This window comes from Dreissena polymorpha, chromosome 9 (genome assembly GCF_020536995.1).
Source record: "Dreissena polymorpha isolate Duluth1 chromosome 9, UMN_Dpol_1.0, whole genome shotgun sequence".
Lineage (NCBI taxonomy): Eukaryota > Metazoa > Mollusca > Bivalvia > Myida > Dreissenidae > Dreissena > Dreissena polymorpha.
The window spans coordinates 70,440,136-70,464,415 of NC_068363.1; the positions used below are offsets into that span (position 1 = coordinate 70,440,136).

At 33.0% G+C, this 24,280-nt stretch overlaps 1 protein-coding gene across 1 annotated transcript; it reads left to right on the plus strand.

Moving 5' to 3' along the window:
- The first annotated feature begins 12,391 nt into the window (after nucleotides 1-12,391).
- On the plus strand, nucleotides 12,392-20,085 carry LOC127844857 (universal stress protein YxiE-like). The gene is made up of 4 exons (XM_052375384.1): nucleotides 12,392-12,411; nucleotides 16,952-17,032; nucleotides 17,556-17,662; nucleotides 19,068-20,085. Exons 2-4 carry the CDS (start codon nucleotides 16,957-16,959, stop codon nucleotides 19,272-19,274), a joined length of 390 nt encoding a protein of 129 aa, XP_052231344.1. The 5' UTR covers nucleotides 12,392-12,411; nucleotides 16,952-16,956; the 3' UTR covers nucleotides 19,275-20,085.
- Nucleotides 20,086-24,280: the final 4,195 nt, after the last annotated feature.

Sequence of the window (24,280 nt, forward strand, 5' to 3'; positions counted from 1 at the left end):
GACAAAATTGAGAAAAGTTGTTCCAGATTCGCAAATTTTCGGATTAATTATGATATTTGTGAAGAAACAGTATTACTGAACATTTGCCATGGTCTAATATAGCCATTATATGCATCTTTTGACGATTTAAAAACCTAAAAATTATAAAGCGTTGCAACGCGCACCGATTGAATAATTTGGATAGTTCTGTTGTTGTCGTTTAAATTTGTGAAAACTACGAAGATACAAGGTATAAAATACGCATCTTATGTATCCTTGGCAGGATAGCTTAGTTGGCTGATGCGTTTTTACTTCGAGTCCTGCTGCGGGCTACTTTTTTTTCCTTTCTTAAATTTTATTTTTGATTTTTTACTTGAGCTTTTTAAATTTAATGTTTACATTTATCAATATAAAACATTTATTGACAAACTTCAAACCATGCCAAAATCTGTGAAAAGGCCCCTTTAATGTGACACCAGTCTGTAATCTTTGTGCACGGTTCGCACATCATATGTGTGAAAGAGGTCATTATCGATTGATACTACCATTGTTGATATAGCAATTATTGATTAAATGCGGTTTTTATGTTTATTCCATTCGCAAAATGGCACTTATTCCAATAAATGTATTGTAGAAACGAATGTCCCTGATAGGAATAATGTAGGAACCATTGTCCGAAGTGCCCTTATAACTACCTTATATTTACAGAATCGACAAGCTGTAACATAGTTTGTTAATAAGTAAATTGATTAATTAAAATCAAATTGATCGGCTCATGTTGAATCGGCTTACTTTGATAGATAGACTTTTATTTTCCTCCATTCACGAAGAGCATAACATATAATACAAGCAAGGAAGTACAATCGAGTATATACACACACATGAGATCATAAATGAAACAACTCAATACATGCAATTAGATTATTTACAAAGATAAGTATTACATAGCTATGTAGATGATAAATAATTGTTAATTCCTTAAGAAAATAATCACATTGAAATAATAATTAAAATCATATTTTTTTTCAGTGTAACTAATTCGCCGAGGATATGTCTTAAAGCGATAGCGAAAATAAAGACATAGGTTAACAGGTTGGCAATTTTAATTGTTGGTTAATTATAGGTGTAAGCCTTTGATCGGCGAATAATATGTTTTGCCGTGGAGTCAAAATAATGTAGGAGCGATTGTCCGGATTGACACAATAATGTAGGAGCGATTGTCCGGGTTGGCAAAATAATGTAGGAGCGACTGTCCGCCCTGTCAAAACATCAGACATGGATATGTATCATTCAGATCATGAATAAATGGGTCGCCAAATTTTACTTAAAACCTTTCTTACATAAGTGAATGTTATAATTTCATTAAGGATAAAACTACTTGTATAATTATTCTATTTATAAGTGCCAATTTTACTCAGATAAAATCAATGCAGAATTGTGTTCACTTTTATTATCAAGAAATTCAGTTTTATTATTTAAATATATTATTTTAATCGATCTTTAAGTTTGTGAACGTAATTATAATTTCGATCATTTTAAAGTTTTTTTGCATTTTTAAGTATTAACGTGTAAATTTCTCTATAACGTAATATCTTATTGTCGTTTCAGTGCTCCAACTAGCAATAAATATCAGGACGTAGCGACGGTTCCCAAGTAGGATGCATCCCGCTGCTCTTTATGCCGCCCTGCCTTTGTTCTTATCCTTAATATCAATAAACACTACACAACACGCTCCCGCTGCCGCTCCAGATGTGTCCGAAGATCTATCTATTAACAAAATAGAATGGTTACATCGAGAGAAAATTCCGGGAGGTCATCCGCCGCACTCTGTTATCTGGCGCACGGACTCTAGATGAGAGGTCAATACACGCTCCGTGTCTGGCGCTATCACGCGTTTTCAGCGTGTATTTCAATACACGTGCATTTTTGACACGCGCAACACATTTCTAACATTAATAAACCTTAAAAAAAGATTGTTTAAACAAAAAAGATATAAACTTATACATAATAGATTAATAAAATATGTGTCTCTGAAGCAATATGAAACCGAACATTCGTAATATTTAAGACCGAATAAACGTTTTTACGATTTCCGGAGAAACGGCAACCGGACAATCGTCACCCAGTGTTTTCTTGCATACTCGGACAGTCGGCACCCTGTTAATATATCGACCCGGACAATCGGCTCCCGATTTAATTGTAAACCCGAACAAACGGCACCCGAAAGACAATCGATTTAGCCCGTCAGCACCTTGTTTAACTAATTAGTCTAAACCGCTCATTGGTTTAGTAAAAAATGTGATTGACCCAATATATGTATACAATATATTATTTGAAAACACCACAATCCATGAAGATAGTACTTTTCTATCGCAATGTCCGTCAGGTATTATTTATATTAAAAATTAGCGATCTTTTTTTTTACAACCATTCAGCGGATTAGACTAATCAGTACGATAAGGTATTGACGGGATTTTCTTTCCCTACAAAGCCATATCAAGTCAAGTGTCTTTATTGGTAAAAAACAACATTAACTGCTTCTTAGTATTAAATCGGGTGCCGTTTGTCCGGGTTTACAATTTAATCGGGTGCCTATTGTCCAGGTCGACAAATTTACAGGGTGCCGACTGTCCGGGTATGCAAAAAACACTGGGTTCCAATTGTCCGGTTGCCGTTTGTCCTACAATCCGTCTTTACAAGTACAGCTTTGAGTACGTCTTTGTCTAGCCATAAATACACGGTCTGATGTTAAATTTAAAGATGAATACTATCTCAAATAAGCTAAATAAAAAAGCTGTATATTTTAAAATATTTTAACTTGCTTATGTATCTGCTGAAAATGTAAAATGTGCAAAATAAGATGTACATTTCAAATTAATTAACAAAATACCTAATATGCAGTATTTAATACCTAGTATTTAGTGCTGTATGTGGTCATTATATTTAATATGCTGATAAACAGGCTAGATGTATTGCATAACCTTTATATTTTATCATATTTTATAAACTTGCTTAATATGCTTAATGGGATGTATGTTTTAACCTATAAATTAAACTTTCTCAAAAGGCTAAAACGACTCTCGGTTAATCGTATTTATTACATAATAAATGTGCTTAATAACATTTTTAAGCATCTTAAAAGGATTGATGTGCCAAATATGCTATATATTGTATCGTATTTTATATAATTGATACATAGGCTGATAAAAGGTTTAGAAAGCTAAATAGGATTTGTTTAATAAACTTGTTAAATAGACTAAATAGGCTGTATTTAATTCAATTGATGTAACGTGTTAATTATGCTTAATTATCTGTTATAGGCTGCTATAAAGGCTAAATTGGCTGTATTTTTCCATAATTTTTAAACTTGCCAAATATGCTGCGAAATAGATTACATGTGTTTAAAATGCATGTTGTAACCAATTTCATAAACTTGCTAAAATTGCTATATTTAAATCCTTCTTTTAACTTTCTAACTATTCTAACTATATTAAATAGGCTGTTAAATAGGCTAAATGTGCTGAATCTGTTAAACATACAAGCTTAAAAGGCTTCATAGGCTTCAATGACTGTTTAAAGGCTAAATATGATGTATGGTTCGGCCTATTTAATTAACTTGCAGAACATAATACATAGGACGCTATATATGCTTGAACGCTAAATGGGTTGTATATTTCATTCTATTTCATACACTTGCTAATATGCTAAATATTATTCTAAATAAGCTCAAAATGCTAAATAAAATGCATTTTAACGTCTTTAATAAACTTGCTTAATATGCTAATGGGCTTAACAAGCTGATAAATATGCTATATAGAATGTATGTTTCGAAATATTAAATAAACTTGCTGAAAAGGCTAAATATGATATATGTTTCAACATTTATAATAAACTTTCGAAAAAGGCCTAAAACTACATCAGATTTGGCATATTTAACCTATTTAGCGGCCATTTCAGCCCTTTTTAATCAAGGATGAATGTTACAACCGTTAGTAAAACAACTTGCTTAATACGCTTATTAGACTGAACAAGTCTACTAAATATGCTTAATATCATATATATTTCAACATATTTAATAAACCAGCATAATAATTTAAACAGGCTGAGTAGTATGTAGTTTAAAATTATTAAAGTATTATTAAAGAAAATTGTAAATTATGCTAAACAGGCTGAGAAGGCTGTTAAATAGGCTAAATAGGCTTAGAAGGATATATGTATTTTATACTTATGTAATAAAACATTAATGATTTATATATAATTTATGAATTCCTTAATATTGTCATTTTTCCGGATAATAAACACAAATTTGGATTTGAAATATTGCAACCAAAAGTTAATTAAATCATTTCATTATTAATAAATGTTATTGAATTATGATTGTATTTATAAGTGCAAATAGTAACTCAGATAATATCAATAGAGAAGCAAATACAAAATAGTATAAATACTTTTTATAAATTGAGGGTTTCATGACACAACTTCGTTAAATATTTGTAGTCAAGCACACAAGTTAAATTATACACTATATTTGATTGTTTAAATTTGTTGTTGGTAAAAGTAATATTAGTATGTCATGCATTTGAAAGTACGAGGTACAACATAATTTCAAAAATACGTTTGGGTACATTTCTTTATATTTCAATGTAATTTTAGTGATCCCACTAGCAGTAAATAGTAGGACGCAGCAGGGACCTATACAATCACAGTGTTTGTGTAGGTCCCTTGACGCAGCGACGGTAACCATTAAGGATGCGCCCCGCTGCTCTTCATACCGCAATGCCTGTGTTCTTATCAATCATATCAGTTTTCATAATAGCATGACGCAACGACGGTTGTCCACGAGCGTGTGTGTATCAGAGTCCTACTTGCCTCCGGCCTCTTCACGAGGTCTTTGTAGCCTTACCTATGATGTTGTCCACGAGCATGCGCCATGCCGCATGCTTTTTTTTATATTTAAACCAGAGTTCATTTACAGATCCTACCGGCCTCTTCACGAGGTCTTTGAGGTCCGACCTGACCATGCCGCATGATTGCGCGATGCTGCTTTTTATACCGCGCTGCCTTTGTACTTATGATTGTTATCAGTAAAAATAGCGACATCATACTCCCGCACCAGATGTGCCTAAATTTGCATGCCATTGTCATTTAAATTCTAAAATAATTATACAATATACAACGAACATTCGTCTGTTAGTATTTTATTTAAGTCTAAAATAAAATGTATCGCACAGTGAAAACTGGTATCCGGACTTTCGTTCCCACAGAATCGTTCCTACGCTAATGTTCACAAGGCGAATATTAGTACCAACATTGTATTTACAACCCGGACATTCGTTCAAACGTTATATTGACAACCCGGACGATCGTTTTTACATTTGTTCCAACAGTTAGATGCGAAACCCAACTGAACAGTATACGCCAATCAATGTTTAACACATACAATCATCTGAGACATTAGCCCCTAGGACAAAAGCCCCTATGACAAAAGCCCTATAGGACATTAGCCCCCTAGGACATTTGCCCCTTTGGACAAAAGCCCCTTAGGACGTCTTTTGTTGTGATGTTGTGAAAGTAAAAATGTATAATGATGACTAATAATTAGTATCTAATTTAAATGAAGTTCAATTAAAAGGTGTATACAATTGTCAAGCATATGGAATTTGTTTTTTGTGTATCCTTCCCGTACATATTTTAATTGTTTTCATCAAATGGTTTTGATGTTGTTTTTAAATACATCAACATCAACAATATTATTATAAACCCAAACACACGAAAAGCAATAAAAACATTTAAATAAAAAACTCTTTTAACAGCATGAACACAAAGAACACCACAATCAACTATAATATTACACAATCACCATGATCGCATTTATTGCTACAACTTCTGCTGATATTCTAGCTGCAACTACCATATTATTTTACTTGAATAACAATCAATAATACATTAAAAAAGCACAAATGTTACTACAAAACTTAACTTTTTGTATTGACTTCGTTTCATTCACATGCGCGTGTTCAAAGACTTTCCCCACCTGTAGTCGCATAGTGTAAGTACAAATATTGTGTCCATGTTCTCCTAAATAATAAACTTACTACACTGCAAATGTTTGAACAAATGTAGTAATACAGTGTCAATTCCTATGTACTTAAGTTTTAATTGAAGATATTTTAATTTTTACAAAGATGACATTTAATTTTGATTTAGTATCCATCTGTTTGTGGCGTGGATTGTGTGTGTGGAGGACTGGTGTACACTGGGAAAAACACGTGCCCAGTATGTAATAACCATACTTTAAACTTGCTTAATAGGTTTAAAAGCTGTGTAAATAGGCTTTAAATGTTGTATGTTTGCACTTATGTACTACACTTGCTAAATGGGCTGAAAAGGCTTTAAAATAGGCTAAATAGACTTGTTATGATGTATTTTTCAACATATGTACTAAACTTTCTAAATAAGCAGAAAAGATTGATAAATAAGCATTTCAATAGGCTAACTAGGATGTATGTTTGAACCTATATACTAAACATGATAAATAGTCTGAAAGACTATTTAATAGGCTAAATAGGTTGTACGTTTCAACCTATGTACAACGCGTGGTAAATAGGCTGCAATGGATGTACACTAAGCCAGAATCTATTTACTGAACTTACTAAATATGCTCAATAACGATTAATATATAGGCCACTCATGCTGTATGAGAAAACCTTTGTACTAAACTTGCTATAGTCTAAACAGATTGAAAAGGTCATTAAATATACTTAATATGATGCATTAACCATTGTACTTAACTTGCTAAATACTAGTAGGCTAAACGGCTAAAAAAGGCTAATACATAGCCTAAATGGGATTCATGTATGAAACTGTGTGCTTAACTTAAAAAATAGGATAATAAGCCTGAGAAGGCTGTTAAATAAGCTAAATAGGCTCAATATGATTTATGTTTTAACATATGTACTTAATTTGCTTAAAAAGCTAAATAGGCTGTTCAATAGGCAAATAATGCTAAATATGATGAATGTGTCTATATATGTACAAAACCTGCTAAATAAGCTAAATACGCTATTAAATAGGATGTATGTGTCTACGTATGTATGAAACTTGCTAAATACGCTAAATAGCCTGTTAAATGGGCTAAATTGAATGTGTGCGTCTACGTTTGTACTAAGCTTGCTAAATTGGCTGTTAAATAGGCTAAATATTCTAATTAGGATGTATGAGTCTACATTCATGTATGTTCTAAACTTGCTAAATAGGCTAAATAGGATTTATGTGTCAACTTATGAACTAACTTTGCTAAATATGATAAAACGGCTGTTAAATAGGCTAAAAAGGATGCATGTGCATATGTACTTTACTTGCTGAAATGGCTGAATAGGCTGTTAAATAGGCTAAACAAGATAAATATGTCTACGTATGTACTAAACTTGCTAAATAGGCTCAATAACCTGTTAAATGGGCTTAATTGGATGTATGCGTCTACATATGTACTAAGCTTTCTGAATTGGCTGTTAAATAGGCTGAATATGCTATGTAGGATGTATGAGTTAATAAGGATTTATGTGTCTACATAATTTCTAAATAGGCTGTAAAATTGGCTAAATAGGATGTTTATGTCTACCTATGTACTAAACTTGCTAAATAGGCTAAATAGGCTGTTAAATAGGCTAAATATGATGTATGTTTTAACCTTTGTACTTAACTTTCTAAATGGGCCGAAAAGGCTGTTAAATAGTCTAAATGGGTTTAAATATGATGTTAAATAGGATAAATATGCTAAAAAGGATGTATATCTACGTATGTACTTCACTTGCTAAAAAGACTGTTAAATAGGCTAAAAAGGATGTATTTTTATTCTTTGTACTCAACTTTCTAAATAGGCTGAACAGGCTGTTAAATAGGCTAAATAGGATGAATGTGTCTACGTATGTACTTTACTTGCTAAACATGCTGTTAAAAGGCTAAATAGGCTTTATACGATGTAAGTGTCTACGTATGTACTAATCTTGCTAAAAAGGCTGTCAAAAAGGATGTATGTGTCTACGTATTTACTAAAATTGCTAAATAGGCTGTTAAATAGGCTACATAGGATGTATGTGTCTATGTATGTACTTAACTTGCCAAATAGGCTGTTAAATAGGATGTATGTGTCTACGTATTTACTAAAATTGCTAAAAAAGGCTAAATAGGATGTATTTTTTTAACCTTTGTACTTACTTTCTAGATAGGCTAAATAGGCTAAAATGGCTATTAAATAGGCTAAAAAAGATGTATGTTTAAACCTTTGTACTAAACTTTCTAAATAGGCTGAAGAGGCTTTTAAATAGACTAAAAAGGCTAAATAGGATGTTGAAAAGGCTAGCTAAATAGGCTAAGAAGGATGTTTATGTGTACGTGTGTACTTAACTTGCTAAATAGGCTAAATAATCTGTTAAATACTAAATAAGATGCATTTTTAACCTTTGTACTAAACTTTCTAAAATGGCTAAAAGGCTGTTAAATAGGCTAAATAGGATGTATTTTTTAATCTTTGTTCTAAACTTTCTGAATAGGCTGAAAATGCTGTTAAATAGACTAAATAGGCTAAATAGGATGTTTAATAAGCTAAACATAATGTATATGTCTACGTATGTACTAAACTTGTAAATAGGCTAAAAAGGCTAGGCTGAATAGGATGTATTTTTGAAAACCTTTGTACTAAACTTTCGAAATAGGATGAAAAGGCTGTTTAATAAGCTTAATATTTTAACTAGGATGTATGTTTGAACCGTAGTACTAAATAGGCTAAATATGCTAAAAAGGCTGTCTAATAGGCTTAATAGAATATATGTTTCAACCTTTGTACAAAAAAGGCTAAATAGGCTTATAGGCTGAAAAGGCGGTTTAATAGGCTAAATAGGATGTACTGAGTATGTTTCAACCTATGTACTAAATAGGTTGAAAAGGCTGTTCAATAGGCTAAATAGGATATTATGTTCAACATATGTACTAAATAGGCTGAAAAGGCTTTTAAATATGCTAAATAAGATGTGTGTTTCAACCTATGGGCTAAATAGGCTAAACAGGATGTATATTTCTACCTATGAACTAAACTTGCCAAATATGCTAAATAAGCTGTTTAATATGCTAAATAGGATGTAATTTTTAACCTTCGTTCTAAACATTCTAATTTGGCTAATTAGGCTGAAAAAGCTGTGAAATAAGCCAAATAGGCTTAATATGATGTATTTTTGAACCTATGTACTAAGGCTAAATAGGCTGATAAGGCTGTTAAAAAGGCTAAATGGGATGTATATTAAGACCTATGTACTGCATAGGCTAAATATGCTTATATGTTGAAAATTCTGTAAAAAAGGCTGAATAGGATGTATTTTTCAACCTATGTTCTAAATAAGCTAAATAGGTTGAAAAGGCTGTTAAATATGCTAAATAGGATGTTGATTGTTTCAACCTAAGTACTAAATAGGCTAAAAAGGCTGAAAAGGCTGTTAAATAGAATTAATAGGATGTATTTTTCAACCTATGTACTTAACATGCTAAATAGGCTGAAAATGCTGTTAAATAGGCTAAATAGACAAAATAGAATGTATATTTCAACCTATACTTAATAGGCTTAATAGGCTGAAAAGGCTGTTAAATAGGCTTAATAGGGTGTATATTTCAATCTATGTACTAAATAGGCTGAAAAGGCTGTTAAATAGGATTGATAGAGTGTATGTTGCAACCTATGTACTAAATACATGTGTAGGCTAAATAGGTTGAAAATGCTGTTAAATAGGCTAAATTGAATTTGTGGTTCAACCTATTTACTAAATAGGTTAAATAGGCTGAAAAGGCTGTTAAATAGGCTAAATAGAATGTATGTTTCAACCTATGTACTAAATAGGCTGAAAAGGCTGTTAAATAGGCTAAATAGGGTGTATATTTCAACCTATGTACTACATTTATATAGGCTAAATAGACTAAAAAGGCAGTAAAATAGGCTAAATAGGCTAAACTATGTACTTATAGGCTGAAAAGACTGTTAAATAGGCTCAATAGAACGTATTCTTCAACCTATGTACTAAATCGGCTAAATAGGCTGAAAATGCTGTTAAATAGGCTAAATAGGATGTATTTTTCAACCTATGTACTAAATAGGCTAAATAGACTGAATAGGCTAAAAAGGATGTATGTTTCAACTTATGTACTAAATAGGCTAAATAGGCTGAAAATGCTGTTAAATTGGCTAAATATGCTAAAAGGATGTATGTTTCAACCTATTTATTAAATAGGCTAAATACGCTAAAATACGCTAAAAAGGCTGAAGAGGCTGTAACCTATGTACTAAATAGGCTAAATATGCTGAAAATGCTGTTAAATAGGCTAAATATAATGTATTTTTCAACCTATGTACTAAATAAGCTAAATAGGCTGAAAAAGTTGTTAAATAGGCTAACTAGGATGTTGTTTGTTTCAACCTATGTACTAAATAGGCTAAATAGGCTGAAAAGGATGTTAAATAGGCTAAAAAGGCATGTGCTAAATAGTCTGAAAAGGCTGTAATATAGGCTAAATAGGCTAAATACAGTGTTTATTTCAACATATGTACTTTCTAAATTGGATGTTAAATATGCTAAAAGGCTAAATAGGATGTATGATTCAACTACTGTTCTAAATAGGCTAAATAGGCTGAAAATGCTGTTAAATAGGCTAAATTGGGTAATTAGGATATGTGTTTCAACCTTTTTACTAAATAGGCTAAAAAGGCTGAAGAGGCTTTTAAATTGACTAAACAGGCTAAATAGGATGTATGTTTCAAATAATGTACTAAATAGGCTAAATAGGCTGAAAATGCTGTAAAAGAGGCTAAATAGGATGTATGTTTCAACCTATTTACTAAATAGGCTAAATAGGCTAAAAAGGCTGAAGAGGCTATTAAATTGGCTTAATAGGCTAAATAGGATGTTTGTTTCAATATTATGTTCTAAATATACTTAATAGGCTGAAAAGGATGTTAAATAGGCTAAATAGGCATGTGCTAAATAGGCTGAAAAGACTGTTAAATAGGCAAAATAGGCTTAATACAATGTATGTTTCAACCTATGTACTAAACTTTCTAAATAGGCTGTTTAATATGCTAAATAGGCTAAATAGGATGTATGTTTCAACGTATGTACTCAATAGGCTAAATATAATTACAATGCTGTTAAATAGGCTAAATAGGCTGAAAATACTGTTAACTATAGGCTGAAAATGCTGTTAAATAGGCTAAATAGGCTAAATAGGATGTATGTTTTAACCTATGTACTAAATAGGCTAAATAGGCTAAATAAGCTGAAAATGCTGTTAAATAGGCTTAATAGGCTAAATAGGATGTATGCTTCAACCTATATACTAAATAGGCTAAATATGCTAAATAGGCTGAAAATGCTGTTAAATAGGCTAAATAGGCTAAATAGGATGTATGTTTCAACCTATTTACTAAATAGGCTCAATAGGCTGACATAGGCTAAAAAGGCTGAAAAGGCTGTTAAATTGGCTAAATAGGCTAAATAGGATGTTTGTTTCAACCTACGAACTAAATAGGCTAAATAGGCTAAATAGGATGTATGTTTCAACCCATGTACTAAATAGGCTAAATAGGCTGAAAAGGCTGTTAAATAGGCTAAATAGGCTAAAATAGGCTAAAAGGCTGAAGAGGCTGTTAAATTGGCTAAATAGGCTAAATAGGATGTTTGTTTCAACCTATGTACTAAATAGGCTAAATAGGCTAAATAGGATGTATGTTTCAATCTATGTTCTAAATAGGCTAAATAGGCTGAAAAGGCTGTTAAATAGGCTAAATAGGCTAAATAGGATGTGTGTTTCAACCTATATACTAAAAAGGCAAAATAGGCTGAAAATGCTGTTAAATAGGCTAAATAGGCTAAATAGGCTAAATAGGCTAAATAGGATGTATGTTTCAACCTATTTACTAAATAAGCGAAATAGGCTAAAATAGGCTAAAAAGGCTGAAGAGGCTGTTAAATTGGCTAAATATGCTAAATAGGATGTTTGTTTCAACCTATGAACTAAATAGGCTAAATAGGCTAAATAGGATGTATGTTTCAACCTATGTACTAAATAGGCTAAATAGGCTGAAAAGGCTGTTAAATAGGCTAAATAGGCTAAATAGGATGTGCGTTTCAACCTATATACTAAATAGGCTAAATAGGCTGAAAATGCTGTTAAATAGGCTAAATAGGCTAAATAGGCTAAATGGGATGTATGTTTCAACCTATTTACTAAATAAGCTAAATAGGTTAAAATAGGCTAAAAAGGCTGAAGAGGCTGTTAAATTGGCTAAATAGGCTAAATAGGATGTTTGTTTCAACCTATGTACTAAATAGGCTAAATAGGCTAAATAGGCTAAATAGGCTAACTTCACACACGTCGAAGAAGCGTTGAAATGTAAGTTGTTTGTAATCAGTTTAATGTGTGTTGTCATACGACACGTGTTTTAACCACGTGGTTTTGTTGTTATTACCACGTGCGTGACTAAACGCCATGTTTCATACACGGTAGATTAATTATAGTTTATACATATACCAAAGTTAGCACAGTTGTTTAGACAATGCAACTTGCAAAGATGGCGTCTAGAAAATTTGTTATCTGTGCAAAATTAACAATAATGTCATATATTTTGTAATCTAAAACAACGTAGATCGATATATTTAATCAAACTTCGTATTTTCCATTGGTGTTCTGTGTTATGTTACAACATAAGCCATAGAAAAACACTGTTGGTAAATACTACTTCACATAACATATACCCTACTTCTATAGGAGGTCGGTATGGATCCTGCCTCTTACAAACATAGCTCTCAATCAACTTATTATGCCGTATTATTTGGACTACATGTAACTTATCTGGTATCGTGCGTGTGTGTCATGTGATGTTGCTCGTGAAACTTCTCGAAATTTATTTTAAACCACACTATTTGTTTATAACATTTGTATCGAACGCTAACCATTCTGACCCATAATTCGATTAACGAAATCGAAATCCTGTCGGAGCGAGTCATTTTTATTCCCGTCGAAGAACTATGCATGACATACACACGAACCGAAATACGTTTTACTGTTAAATAAAATTCTACGTCCGACTAGTTTTGGTTAAAATACGAAGAATCTTATCTAAACCAGTGAGTTTCGTCACAAAAATTACGTCACACGAGAAACATCATAAATAACGTAATCAATTGAATGAAAAATAAAAGTACGGAAAGCCGGTTCGGACATAAATTTCAGTGGAGGAGTAAAAAGGATGATACTAGATCTAGTATGTTAAATAAGGTGAATATGGTGTATTGGATATATACCCTCAGTAATTGCATACCTAAACTTATACCACTATTACGTAACTGTATAAGTTCTGCCAGTGCCATCACCACGGCCACTTATGTTGCCACAACTACCATCACAACAACAAAAACAACAATTACTACTGCTACTAATATTACTACTTATAATATTGCTACTTGTGCTACTGCTGCTGCTTATGTAAGTACATCTTCTTCTGTTTAATTTTGCTCATTCTATTATTTGTACTCTTCAACTACAACTGCTGCAACTTCTACTTCTACATATAATACTTTTAATGGTGTATAACCATTTCTGCCAGCCTGCTACTACCACTACCTCTATTAGTTCGGCTGTTGTATTTTGTGTTACTACCTCTACCAATGCTGTCTCTGCTCGTACTACATTATATGTTTTACTGATACTCTTATAACTACTACTACGAGTTGACATTATTTCTTATTATTTGGTTACTTAATAGTTTTAATTACAGTATCATTACATTATTTCAATCAACGACTTATTTGTTAACATTCGCGAAGTTATTGCTGAAGTTAAAGGGACTTTTTCACAGATTTTGGCATGTTTTGACGTTTGTCATTAAATGCTTTAAATTAATAAATGTGAACATCGGAACTAAATAGTGACAGTATAAAACAAAAATAAAATAACAGAAAGACAAAAAGGAGTCCGCATCTGGGCTTAAACCACTGACCCTTTTGGTAAAAGTCTAGCGCATAGACCACATGGCCATCCGTGCTTGCATGACGCTGAATGTATTTTATTCCAAATATAAGCAAGCCTTGCAATGTCACACACTATAACGTTAAAAACAGAACTGTCGAAATTATACAGTCGTTTCGCGTTGCAACGCTTATAAGTTTCAGGTTTGTAAATGGTCAAAAGATGCACATAGTGGATATTTTAGAACATGGTATATGTTCAGTTTTACTGTTTCCTAGCAAAACAACATAACTGCAACGAAAATTTGCAAATCTTTACCTTTTTTCAATTTTGTCAAATTATCAAAACGTGAAAAGGTTTCTTTAAAGGTCCGAATCTCGTTTCTCTGAAGCTGGAAACCGCGTGCACGTCTGTGCCGTTTGTGACATTTGAGAAATGTAAGATTTCTGAAATATGTTCTAGGCAAAGGGTAAATCTTCACATTTACGAAGTCGAGTCGTGTTGCAATAATAATTTGTTTTATAGATAAGGAACACACAAAAGTACACACTGTACTTGTTTCGTCTGAACAAAACTTTATACTACTAAGCGAACCAGTAAATGCCATGCAGCTCACTACATAGAAAACATCGTGAACAATGCATATAGATGACTATGCACTCTGCCGTTGTTTAAAATATTACTTTTGAGAATATATCGATACTTTCGCTAACTAATTCATCCGTCATTCATTGTCCTTTGTAATTTGGACAAAATTATATTATAGTATCACTTTAATTTTTCTAATTTGCAATATTTATTTTGGTACTACACAAAACTTAGTTTTCTTGTATGTATACAACAAATCATTACTTACAGATATGTTATGCATTACTCTACTATGTCTATAGACGATTTAGCTAATAGCGTGTATTATGAACATACATGTATACTATGTCAGACAATTTTGCGCACAACTGGTATCCGTAATTAAAGCATTAAATTATTTATGTTTTCACTCGATTGCATCGAAAACCGACATCCAATGGAGGCATGTTGTAGCCCAATTCGTTGGTAGACCGAGTATTGTTTTAAAATTAATGTATTGCGAACGCTTGGGCATTAGACCCCAAGCCCCCTTAGCGATGGTAGCATATATAGGATATTTGTTCATGTCAGTGTAAGATCGTTTGTTATTTCACGAGTGATCATAGAAAATATATGTTCACGAGTGGCGCAGCCACGAGTGAAAATATTTTTTTTTAATGATCACGAGTGATAATAAACGATTTTACACTGACATGAACACATTTTCTGTTTCCTGTATGCCCCTTTTTCAAGAAAATAATAAACAACTGTTTCCCTTTCGCTGAAAAGTTACCCTTTCTCCCTTGGCATACCTCAATACATTGAAATTACATCCTTTTGTTAAAGAAATGGCGTCATTTTGTTGACGAAATAACGTCATTATTTCAGCGAAATTCTTCAGTTAAACTCTTTTACAATGTAACTAAACGGTAAAAAAGCATATAATAACTAGAAATGGCGCGGCAGAGGCCGACGCGTATTTCCACGCCGAATGTTTGACCTAGGTGTGCCCCAGGGTTGGTAATGGGGCCATGCATAGTTAAGATTGACCGTATTGTCATAAGAGAAGTTCAGTATCAATTAGAAGTGAATTGGTGTAGAAATGAAGAAGTTATAGTAAAAGGCAATTTTGGGTGGGTGTAACCTATGTGGGAAGGGCGCCCCAGGGTTGGTAATGGGGCCATGTATTGTTGAGATTGACCGTATTGTCATAAGAGAAGTTCAGTATCAATTTGAAGTGAATCGGTATAAAAATGAAGAAATTATAGTAAAAGGCAATTTTGGATGGGTGTGGTCTATGTTGGCGGGGCCCCAGGGTTGGTAATGGGGCTATGCATAGTTGAGATTGACCGTATTGTCACAAGAGAGGTTCAGTTTCAATTTGAAGTGAATCGGTGTAGAAATGAAGAAATTATAGTAAAAGGCAATTTTGGGTGGGTGTGGTCATGGTGGGCGGGGCGCCCTAGGGTTGGTAATGGGGCCATGCAAAGTTGAGATTGACCGTATTGTCATAAGAGAAGTTCATTATCAATTTGAAGTGAATCCGTGTAGAAATGAAGAAATTATAGTAAAAGGCAATTTTGGGTGGGTGAGGCCTATGTGGGCGGGGCGCCCCAGGGTTGGGAATGGGGCCATGCATAGTTGAGATTGACCGTATTGTCAGAAGAGAAGATCAGTAGCAATTTGAAGTGAATCCGTGTAGAAATGAAGAAATTATAGTAAAAGGCAATTATGGGTGGGTGAGGCCTATGTGGGCGGGGCGCCCCAGGGTTGGGAATGGGGATATGCATAGTTGAGATTGACCGTATTGTCATAAGAGAGGTTCAGTATCAATTTGAAGTGAATCGGTTTAGAAATGAAGAAGTTAATGTAAAATAACCTAAAAAAATGAGTGAAAATCTCTGACCCGGCCCACCCCAACACCCATAACTTATGACCCAGGGGTAAGATCAAAATTCCAAATAGTGCAGGGTCGCACATATGCTCATAGCTACCATGTGTGTAAGTTTCAAGGTTCTAGTGCTGAAAGTGTAGGAGGACATAGTGGCCAGGACGGACGGACGGACGGCGGAGATAACCACAATATCCCCACGCTTTTCAAAAAGCGTGGGGATAAAAAGAAAAATTGTTGGATTCGGTGGAATATCAATTAATATTAACTCGTGATCATAGAAAAAAAATATAAACAAGGATATAAACAAGGGAAGTAAATCTTGATATGATTATCTAAAAATAGAAAAAGTTGTTCCGAAAATGTGTTATTTTCATCGGTGAAAATAACAATTGGTTTATTTTCACTGCTGTTATTTCACTGCAGAAATGTCATATTTTATCATTAGGTATAAAAGAAACTGATATATTTCTCATATTGACCTGTTTTGATGGGTTTTTGTTTCAGGGTATATGGAAAAACTTCACGAACCCGGCGACTTTTTGATCTTGGTACACACCCCGGAATATAAACATCTAATCACTATGCGTAAGTAATTGGAATAATTGGTATTTTCGGTGTATGATGATAGTTTAAAGCAGTTATAATATATGCGTGATATAAAACTTGATAGAGTGAGATATAGATAAAGTTGACGAGCACGAATTAACATGTAGATATTAGATTGTGTATTTGCTTGATGCTTTTTTTTGGATCATTGTTAATTAATGTATACAGCGAAATAATGAACACAGTAATTCATGAAGACGGGCTCAGAAATCAGTTTAATACAAAATGATAAGACAACAATGTTATACAAAAGTTCATGGAAAATTAATTTATACAAAACTTAGAAATTCAATATTTTACTAATGTCCATATGAACAAACTGAAGACTTTGAATGTCCCATTATAAACATCAAACACGTCGCTGATGCCGTTCTATTCGCAATCGTTTGGTAGAGTCAGGGCGGTATATTAGCAAAGCGATGTTTTTTTTTACATTATGATCACAAACATATTTCCATGACGTCACATTATGAATGTATGACGTAATTATTATAACTTTCAGCGATGATGACGGCGGACGTCGCTCTGATGTCGCGGATCGTGGACGAGGAGCAGCACGTGACCAAGGAGCGAATGACGCAGTTCCAAACACTCCTGGACCAACTTGGCGTAAGCAGATATACGGGCCGCGCTCTGTGAACAGGGAGTTTGATGGATGTGCATAAAAAGTCGTCCTAGTATACAGATCAGGGACGAGACTTTCCTCTTTCGTGGTATTTTATGTTAGCGAAGATCCAGTATAGGCGGAAAGTGTCGTCCCTGATAAGCCTGTGTGGACTGGGACGACGCTTTACGCACATGCATTCAACTCCCCTTTTTTAAAGCGCTCAAAACTTACAAATATTTTTGCAATTGAAATGTGAAGTATATTGACCATGATATGTTTAGTAATTGGACGATTGTTTAAAGGATTGATTAGCGATGATAATATTGTTATGTATAAGACGACAAATATTAGGCGTATATTGTTAGAATGTTGATTGTATTATACAGAATAGTTGTGCTAGAAAGAGCACAATTTAAGCTTTATCTAAAATAACGCTTAATTACTGATTCTACGAAGCTAACAAGCTATGAAGTCTATAAGACTAACTATCAACAAACTTTAATTAACAAGCTTAAATTGTGTATTTCGTAATTTTCTACTTTCGTATACATGTCCCTTAAATGGCCGAACTGCTTATTTTTCCTATAAATATGCACATTGCGTTTTTTTGTGTGTGCAAACTATTATGCATATATTATATATAAGATAAGTTCTTGCAATTTATTAATCAAAGGCCTAAGTAGCAATATAATATCGACATACGTTATAAATAATACAACATACACCTGTGAAATCAGTAAACCCAGTTGTTGGAGACGCTTTGTCCTTCACGATTCGAACTAAAGCTTACAAAGTCCTGAGCTTTAATGAATCATGACCACATTGTACAGCGTTTTCGAATGCTTGCTTATTCTTCACAAACAGGTTTTGCGTTGCCCCTTTCAAGAGCGCATAATGCTAAATTAAAATGCGTCATAACTACGAATTGTTGTTTATTGACAACGTCATTCGAATATTTATTTTAATCAGCTATAATGCCCATGCGCGTTTTGCAATATAATTTATTTGCTTGTCTATATAATTATAAAAAACGTACTACTACCGATGCATGTAGTTAAAACATTACAAAAGCCATCGTTGGACAATTCTATTAACACAAAATATAGTGCGTTTTTTATTCACCTGTAAATATCAATGATACGATGAAATTATAGAATGATAAGTGTGTAACAGTATAAAAACACACGTTGATGTTGTTACCATATAAGTAGAGCGTATGTTAATAAAAGTTTACGCTTAACACTTACGCCCGTTTAGGACACAAACGACCAACTAAAAAGTCATATCAAGGGCCTACTACTTGAATTATGAAACGTTTGTTGTCGAGAGATATAAAGCATTCCTTTATGTTTTATGACTTGCGATCATAAGATTTTTTTAATTAAACCCAGTATACTGGTTTGCTAGATCCAGGGCGCTGTCAAGCAGATGAGAGGTGATCCCGGTCATCAGCTGATAGAGGCTGCGGTACAGGAGGGCGCTGTTTTCATCATCACCGGAAATCGCGGCCTTGGGACGCTGAGGCGAACCTTGATGGGGAGCGTCAGCGACTTCGTGGTCCACCATTCGCCAGTTCCGGTCATCGTTTGCCGCCTGCCACAATCGCATCGTTAGTTCCGGTGATGCGTCCGATCATCGCTTCGGTCTTTCTGTCGTTTTTCTAGTTTATAAAATACCAATGACATTGTATACGCCTTAACATGTACTTCCCGTCGCCGTTTCAGCAATTATGAAAATGTTATGTTCCAGAAACACTTACTTGTGTGTGTGTTTGCGAATGCAAGATTTGTAACTAGTTTTAAATACTGTCTTTATTTCAACGTTTTGTTCGGGTTTCAGTTTGTGTTATTTGATTACTGAAGAGAACGTTTGGATAAAAAAGGTCGGCTTAGATAATGCATTCTGGAGAATAAGTGTTGTTTTTTTAGTTGGTGCGTTGTTATGTGTATTATTTTTAATTTATTGTGCATTTTAGTCATTATTTTACTCATATTTGATATTTTATATGTATATTAAAGACAATCAGTATTACTATCGTTCTCAATACATGTTTTTCCAAATGCCTATACTGTCATGTTAATAACCGATTACAGTACAAGGTGTTTATCATGATTACAAACGTTGCAATTCTCAACGAAAATAAAAGAGCGTTCAGGACTTTGAGATATAATTTAATTTAGCTGTTGTCACCCCATGGAGTAGTCCAAATAATTAGACGTAATCTACCGCTTACGTCTAAACGGCTACCGTCGTTTTCCTATAGCAAATTGATTTCAACTTTGTTTTCAGTTGTTCTTGTTAAATCTTTGCTAATACATACAATTATCATTAGTTAGACATAAATGAGAACGATTACATCTAAAATGTGTGAAATTTTGCAAGGACACCAGTTTTGCAGATTTTGAAAATAAAAATAAACAACACACGAAGTGTATTTGTCGGTTATAGATTTACTTTGAACGAAATAAATTGTTTATATGTTTCAAATAACCAATTGCTGTTGTACAACAAACCACAGCATATTGCAGCTTTGTGTACACTTTTAATAAATGAAACCTTTATGTGTATGTTAAAACCAGCAGTTGTATACATTAGAAATTATTTGCACAATGTAATGAAAGGTATCATTTCAGAAAATATGTGTTTGTGAGGAAACAAGTAATAATACTAAATGACACATTTTGTTCAAAGAATATATGGTAGGTTTTTTCAATCTAATATGCCACATGAGGCATACGAGTAAAACATATTTTTACAAGAAATAAACACAAATAAAAAAACAAAAATGCAAAACTACAAACGTACGCCCACACAAGCGCACACACACACACACACGCTCATATTAACAAGAACACACTCGATCACAAGTGAACAAAACATACATAAACGATCATGAACAACACTTTTTTACATCATGAAAAAAGCAGAGAAGCTCATTATGCGTGAGAAATAATAATAATCAAAACATTCTGTTTATAATAATAATTATCGAATAGTTCCTAAAATCAACATAATTAGAAGCGATCAAAATATAGTTACCGATCAGTAAGCTCTATCGAAACGAAATATAGAACTTATTCGGTAATCATAACAAATATGATGTCAGCAAATTACATAGCAACAGAGATTTAAAACATAACTAACGATAAACATGTAAACAAATAACAATTTTCTCTGTACGATGTTTCTCTGTAAATGAACATAAACAGAAACGATCAGCTTAGTTACCGATCAGTAAGCCTCATCGCAACGAAATATAGAACTTATTCGGTAATTAGAACAAAGATGATGTTAGTAAATTACATAAGAACAGAGATATAATACATAACGATACGCATAGTATAAACATAAAACCAAATCATAATTTACTCAGTACGATGAATACAGTAAAACGTAAGAATCCAAAATATTATGAACATCTGCAAAACATACTTTAATTAGTTGTTTCATATGAATTTCTTAACTATTTAAGTACGTAAGGGGTATTACTATTACACTATGAAGAAAGAGGGTAAGTTAGTTAAGTAAACTACATATTCTCGATTCTTAATTATTAGATTATTTTTTTATGGAAATAAGAGACCTAAAACAAAATCTTTTTGCCTTAAGAAACGGAAAAGTGTTTAAGTAACTTATTCATTTGAACGTTTGATGTCAACAATATTTAATGAAATCTTTATTTTTTGGGAAGTAATACATTTTAGTGAAATGTAAAATTCGATATATGTAAAGGTGTTTAGTGATGAACAAGATGTGGTTAAAAAGTTATAGCCGTCTGTTGCGGATATTGTCAATTTCAATTACTGTAAACATTCTCAATATTGTGTAATAAATTGAATATTTAATGAATTATCCCTCTGTCCAATTGTAAAGAAATCAAATGCATAATTGATTTATTCTCAATTTATCTATAACGTATAAACTTTATAAAGTATTTATTCATTTGTCCGTTGCACTCAAATCCCTAAATATGTATTAAAAGCATTAAAACTTTATATTATAAGTCCTTTTAACCATGGATAAATTGTACAAAAAACCGAAGGTTAAAGTTTAATATTGATTGGACAGTGAGTAGGATCATACAATATTGCCCAATGAATGCACACCTGTTCACTAATGTACCTGGGCGTTGACGCTCAAACGAGTCACATATTCCAAGTGTTCGCCAGCAGTGATATTGCTGCTTGAACCTAATTTGTTCCCTATAGTCAGTTAGTCACACATATTACTGTTATTATATAATATTACCCATTTCAACTCTCTGTTGCTCCCAATGTACGGTTTGCATATTTGATGCCACCAGTAGTCATAGGGGACCCTGGGACAGTGCCAAAAACTTCAAAGCGGTGCGCTGATAAGTCACATGACAACAAATACCAAGTCAAAGTCCAGTATCTATTGCATAACATTATACAATGTAAATGCACTGGATACACAGAACGGGCGACCCCACAGCACGCGAATTGTATTTTCGATTATTGTTTTGAGCAGTCAATTAAAATGAAAAAGAAACTATATTTTCTCGTTTTAAAGAAAAAAGATCTCAACACAACGTAGCATTTGATTTGAAAAATGAGCAAATTGAAATAGCAGCTTAAGTTGCAAAAAAAGCGAAATTGTGTAGGATTTTAAGCCATTGGATTCGGTAAAACGTTCAGTTTTGTGTTAAATGCAATGGTTAGCGACAATTCAGGATTAACACTTATTATTTCGCCTCTAGCTTTTATCTCTGATGGAAAATCAAATTGGGGCATTACGATACTGGAATTGTTCGTGCGCTAAAATTGGCGCGGATACTAGCGATACTATGCTAAAAGGTATTATGCAATCGAGATTGCAAGTATCCAAAAAATCTTTCATTACTTGTTGATAATAAGCGATACTTATAAAAACATGTGTAACTAAAAAAGTATTACACTGTTCAAATGAATATTTCAATTTCAATATTTGTGTAAGTCGCAAGTTTATCAATTGGTAGTAAATACCGAATCAGTCACCGTATTCAAACTCCTACAAGGTTCCTGAACCACGTGACTTTTTCGGCTATGTGTGGGACAATCGGATGTAAACAAAACTTCGCTTCGGGTAACGTTTTTGACAATTTCTTCATTATTTCAAAACCATTTTCAAAGAAACAAAGACGAGTGCCCGGTCATTGTAAAAAGACACAACTTTGTTAAGTTTGCGCAAAATTAATTAAGTATTTTTTCCAAAAAGTGCAACCGCGTGTTTGAAAACACATGAAGTGAAATGCTATGTGTGGTATATTTTTTGTTCAATCAACCAAAACATTGATTATAATATTGTCGAGGGTTTAAAAAATACGGCGGACATTGTTATTCTTCATAGATAAGCTACTTATATTGTATGTTTGCGCAAATACATCTAATCCGGAGTGTGTGTATATAAATGTTAAACTGCGTGGGACACATCTTTTAAATGCTATGTGTGGTATACAAGAATTTGCCCGTCAGTTCTGCATTTGACACAGTTTTGTAAGAATCTAGAACATAAACTTAAGTATGTCCTGAAAATATATCAAATTAACCAAATGTTACATTATTGAAAACTGAAGTAATCGTGTAATGATTAAACAATTTATGTTTAACTGAACATAATTCTTATAAACGCATACATGTTATGTTGAAATATAATATTTCTTTGTTTTACTTATTGTCTTTAAATAAATATAATGATTTATATTTCTGCCTGATTATTAAATTTGGTCCATTTTTTAATGAATGACATAGAAAATAAGAGCACATGCTTTAAAATGGGTTTTACTTCTATTGTTTTTCAGACTTGAAAATGATTAGTCGAAAGATCTGTAACGCTTTTAAGGTTCGAAGCTGTGTAAGAACTACATGAACACCATCAAACCACACGGAAGGTGATATGTGGCAAGTTAATTATCAAAACCACAGTGACAGAGACAGGGACCCCGCTTCATTCTGTGATGTTTATGGAAAGCTATTTCAACTAACTATGCAAACATACCATTTAACATGTATTTTTGCATAAGCAAAACAAAGCGTGTGTATTGATATGTGTGTATATTTATGGGTTTTGTATCTATGTTATTACTAAAATTGATTAGATGAATTTAAAATCTGATTATGTGTGTTAACAAAACAGGTGTTTCATAACAAATAACAATTTAAATCCAATGATGCTTGTTTGTGGTCTATTCCAATATCATCTCCATATGAACATCTTCGAATCCAATAATGCTTGTTTGTGGTCTATTCCAATATTATCTCCATATGAATATCTTCAGTATATCAAAATAAACACGTCATTAATAATACCATTACTTTATAACTAGCATGCACATGTAACAATAGAAATTAAAGCACCAAATACATAAAGAAGTACATTAATTTTCACAAAGAAATTGTAATCAGTCAATTTATGAATTTGCAAATCTTGCTATTCCAACATATGAATTGCTCCAATTAAGTCATAACAAATTATCATCGCCAAAACGTATTGACTTGTGGGGGTTATTATACCAACAAACATATTGAATTGTACAATGCTTCATTTACTCAAATTCAAACGAAATCTGAATAACTGAAAATAGTTTGAGATGTTTAATGAAAATACTCATTCACCCCAGT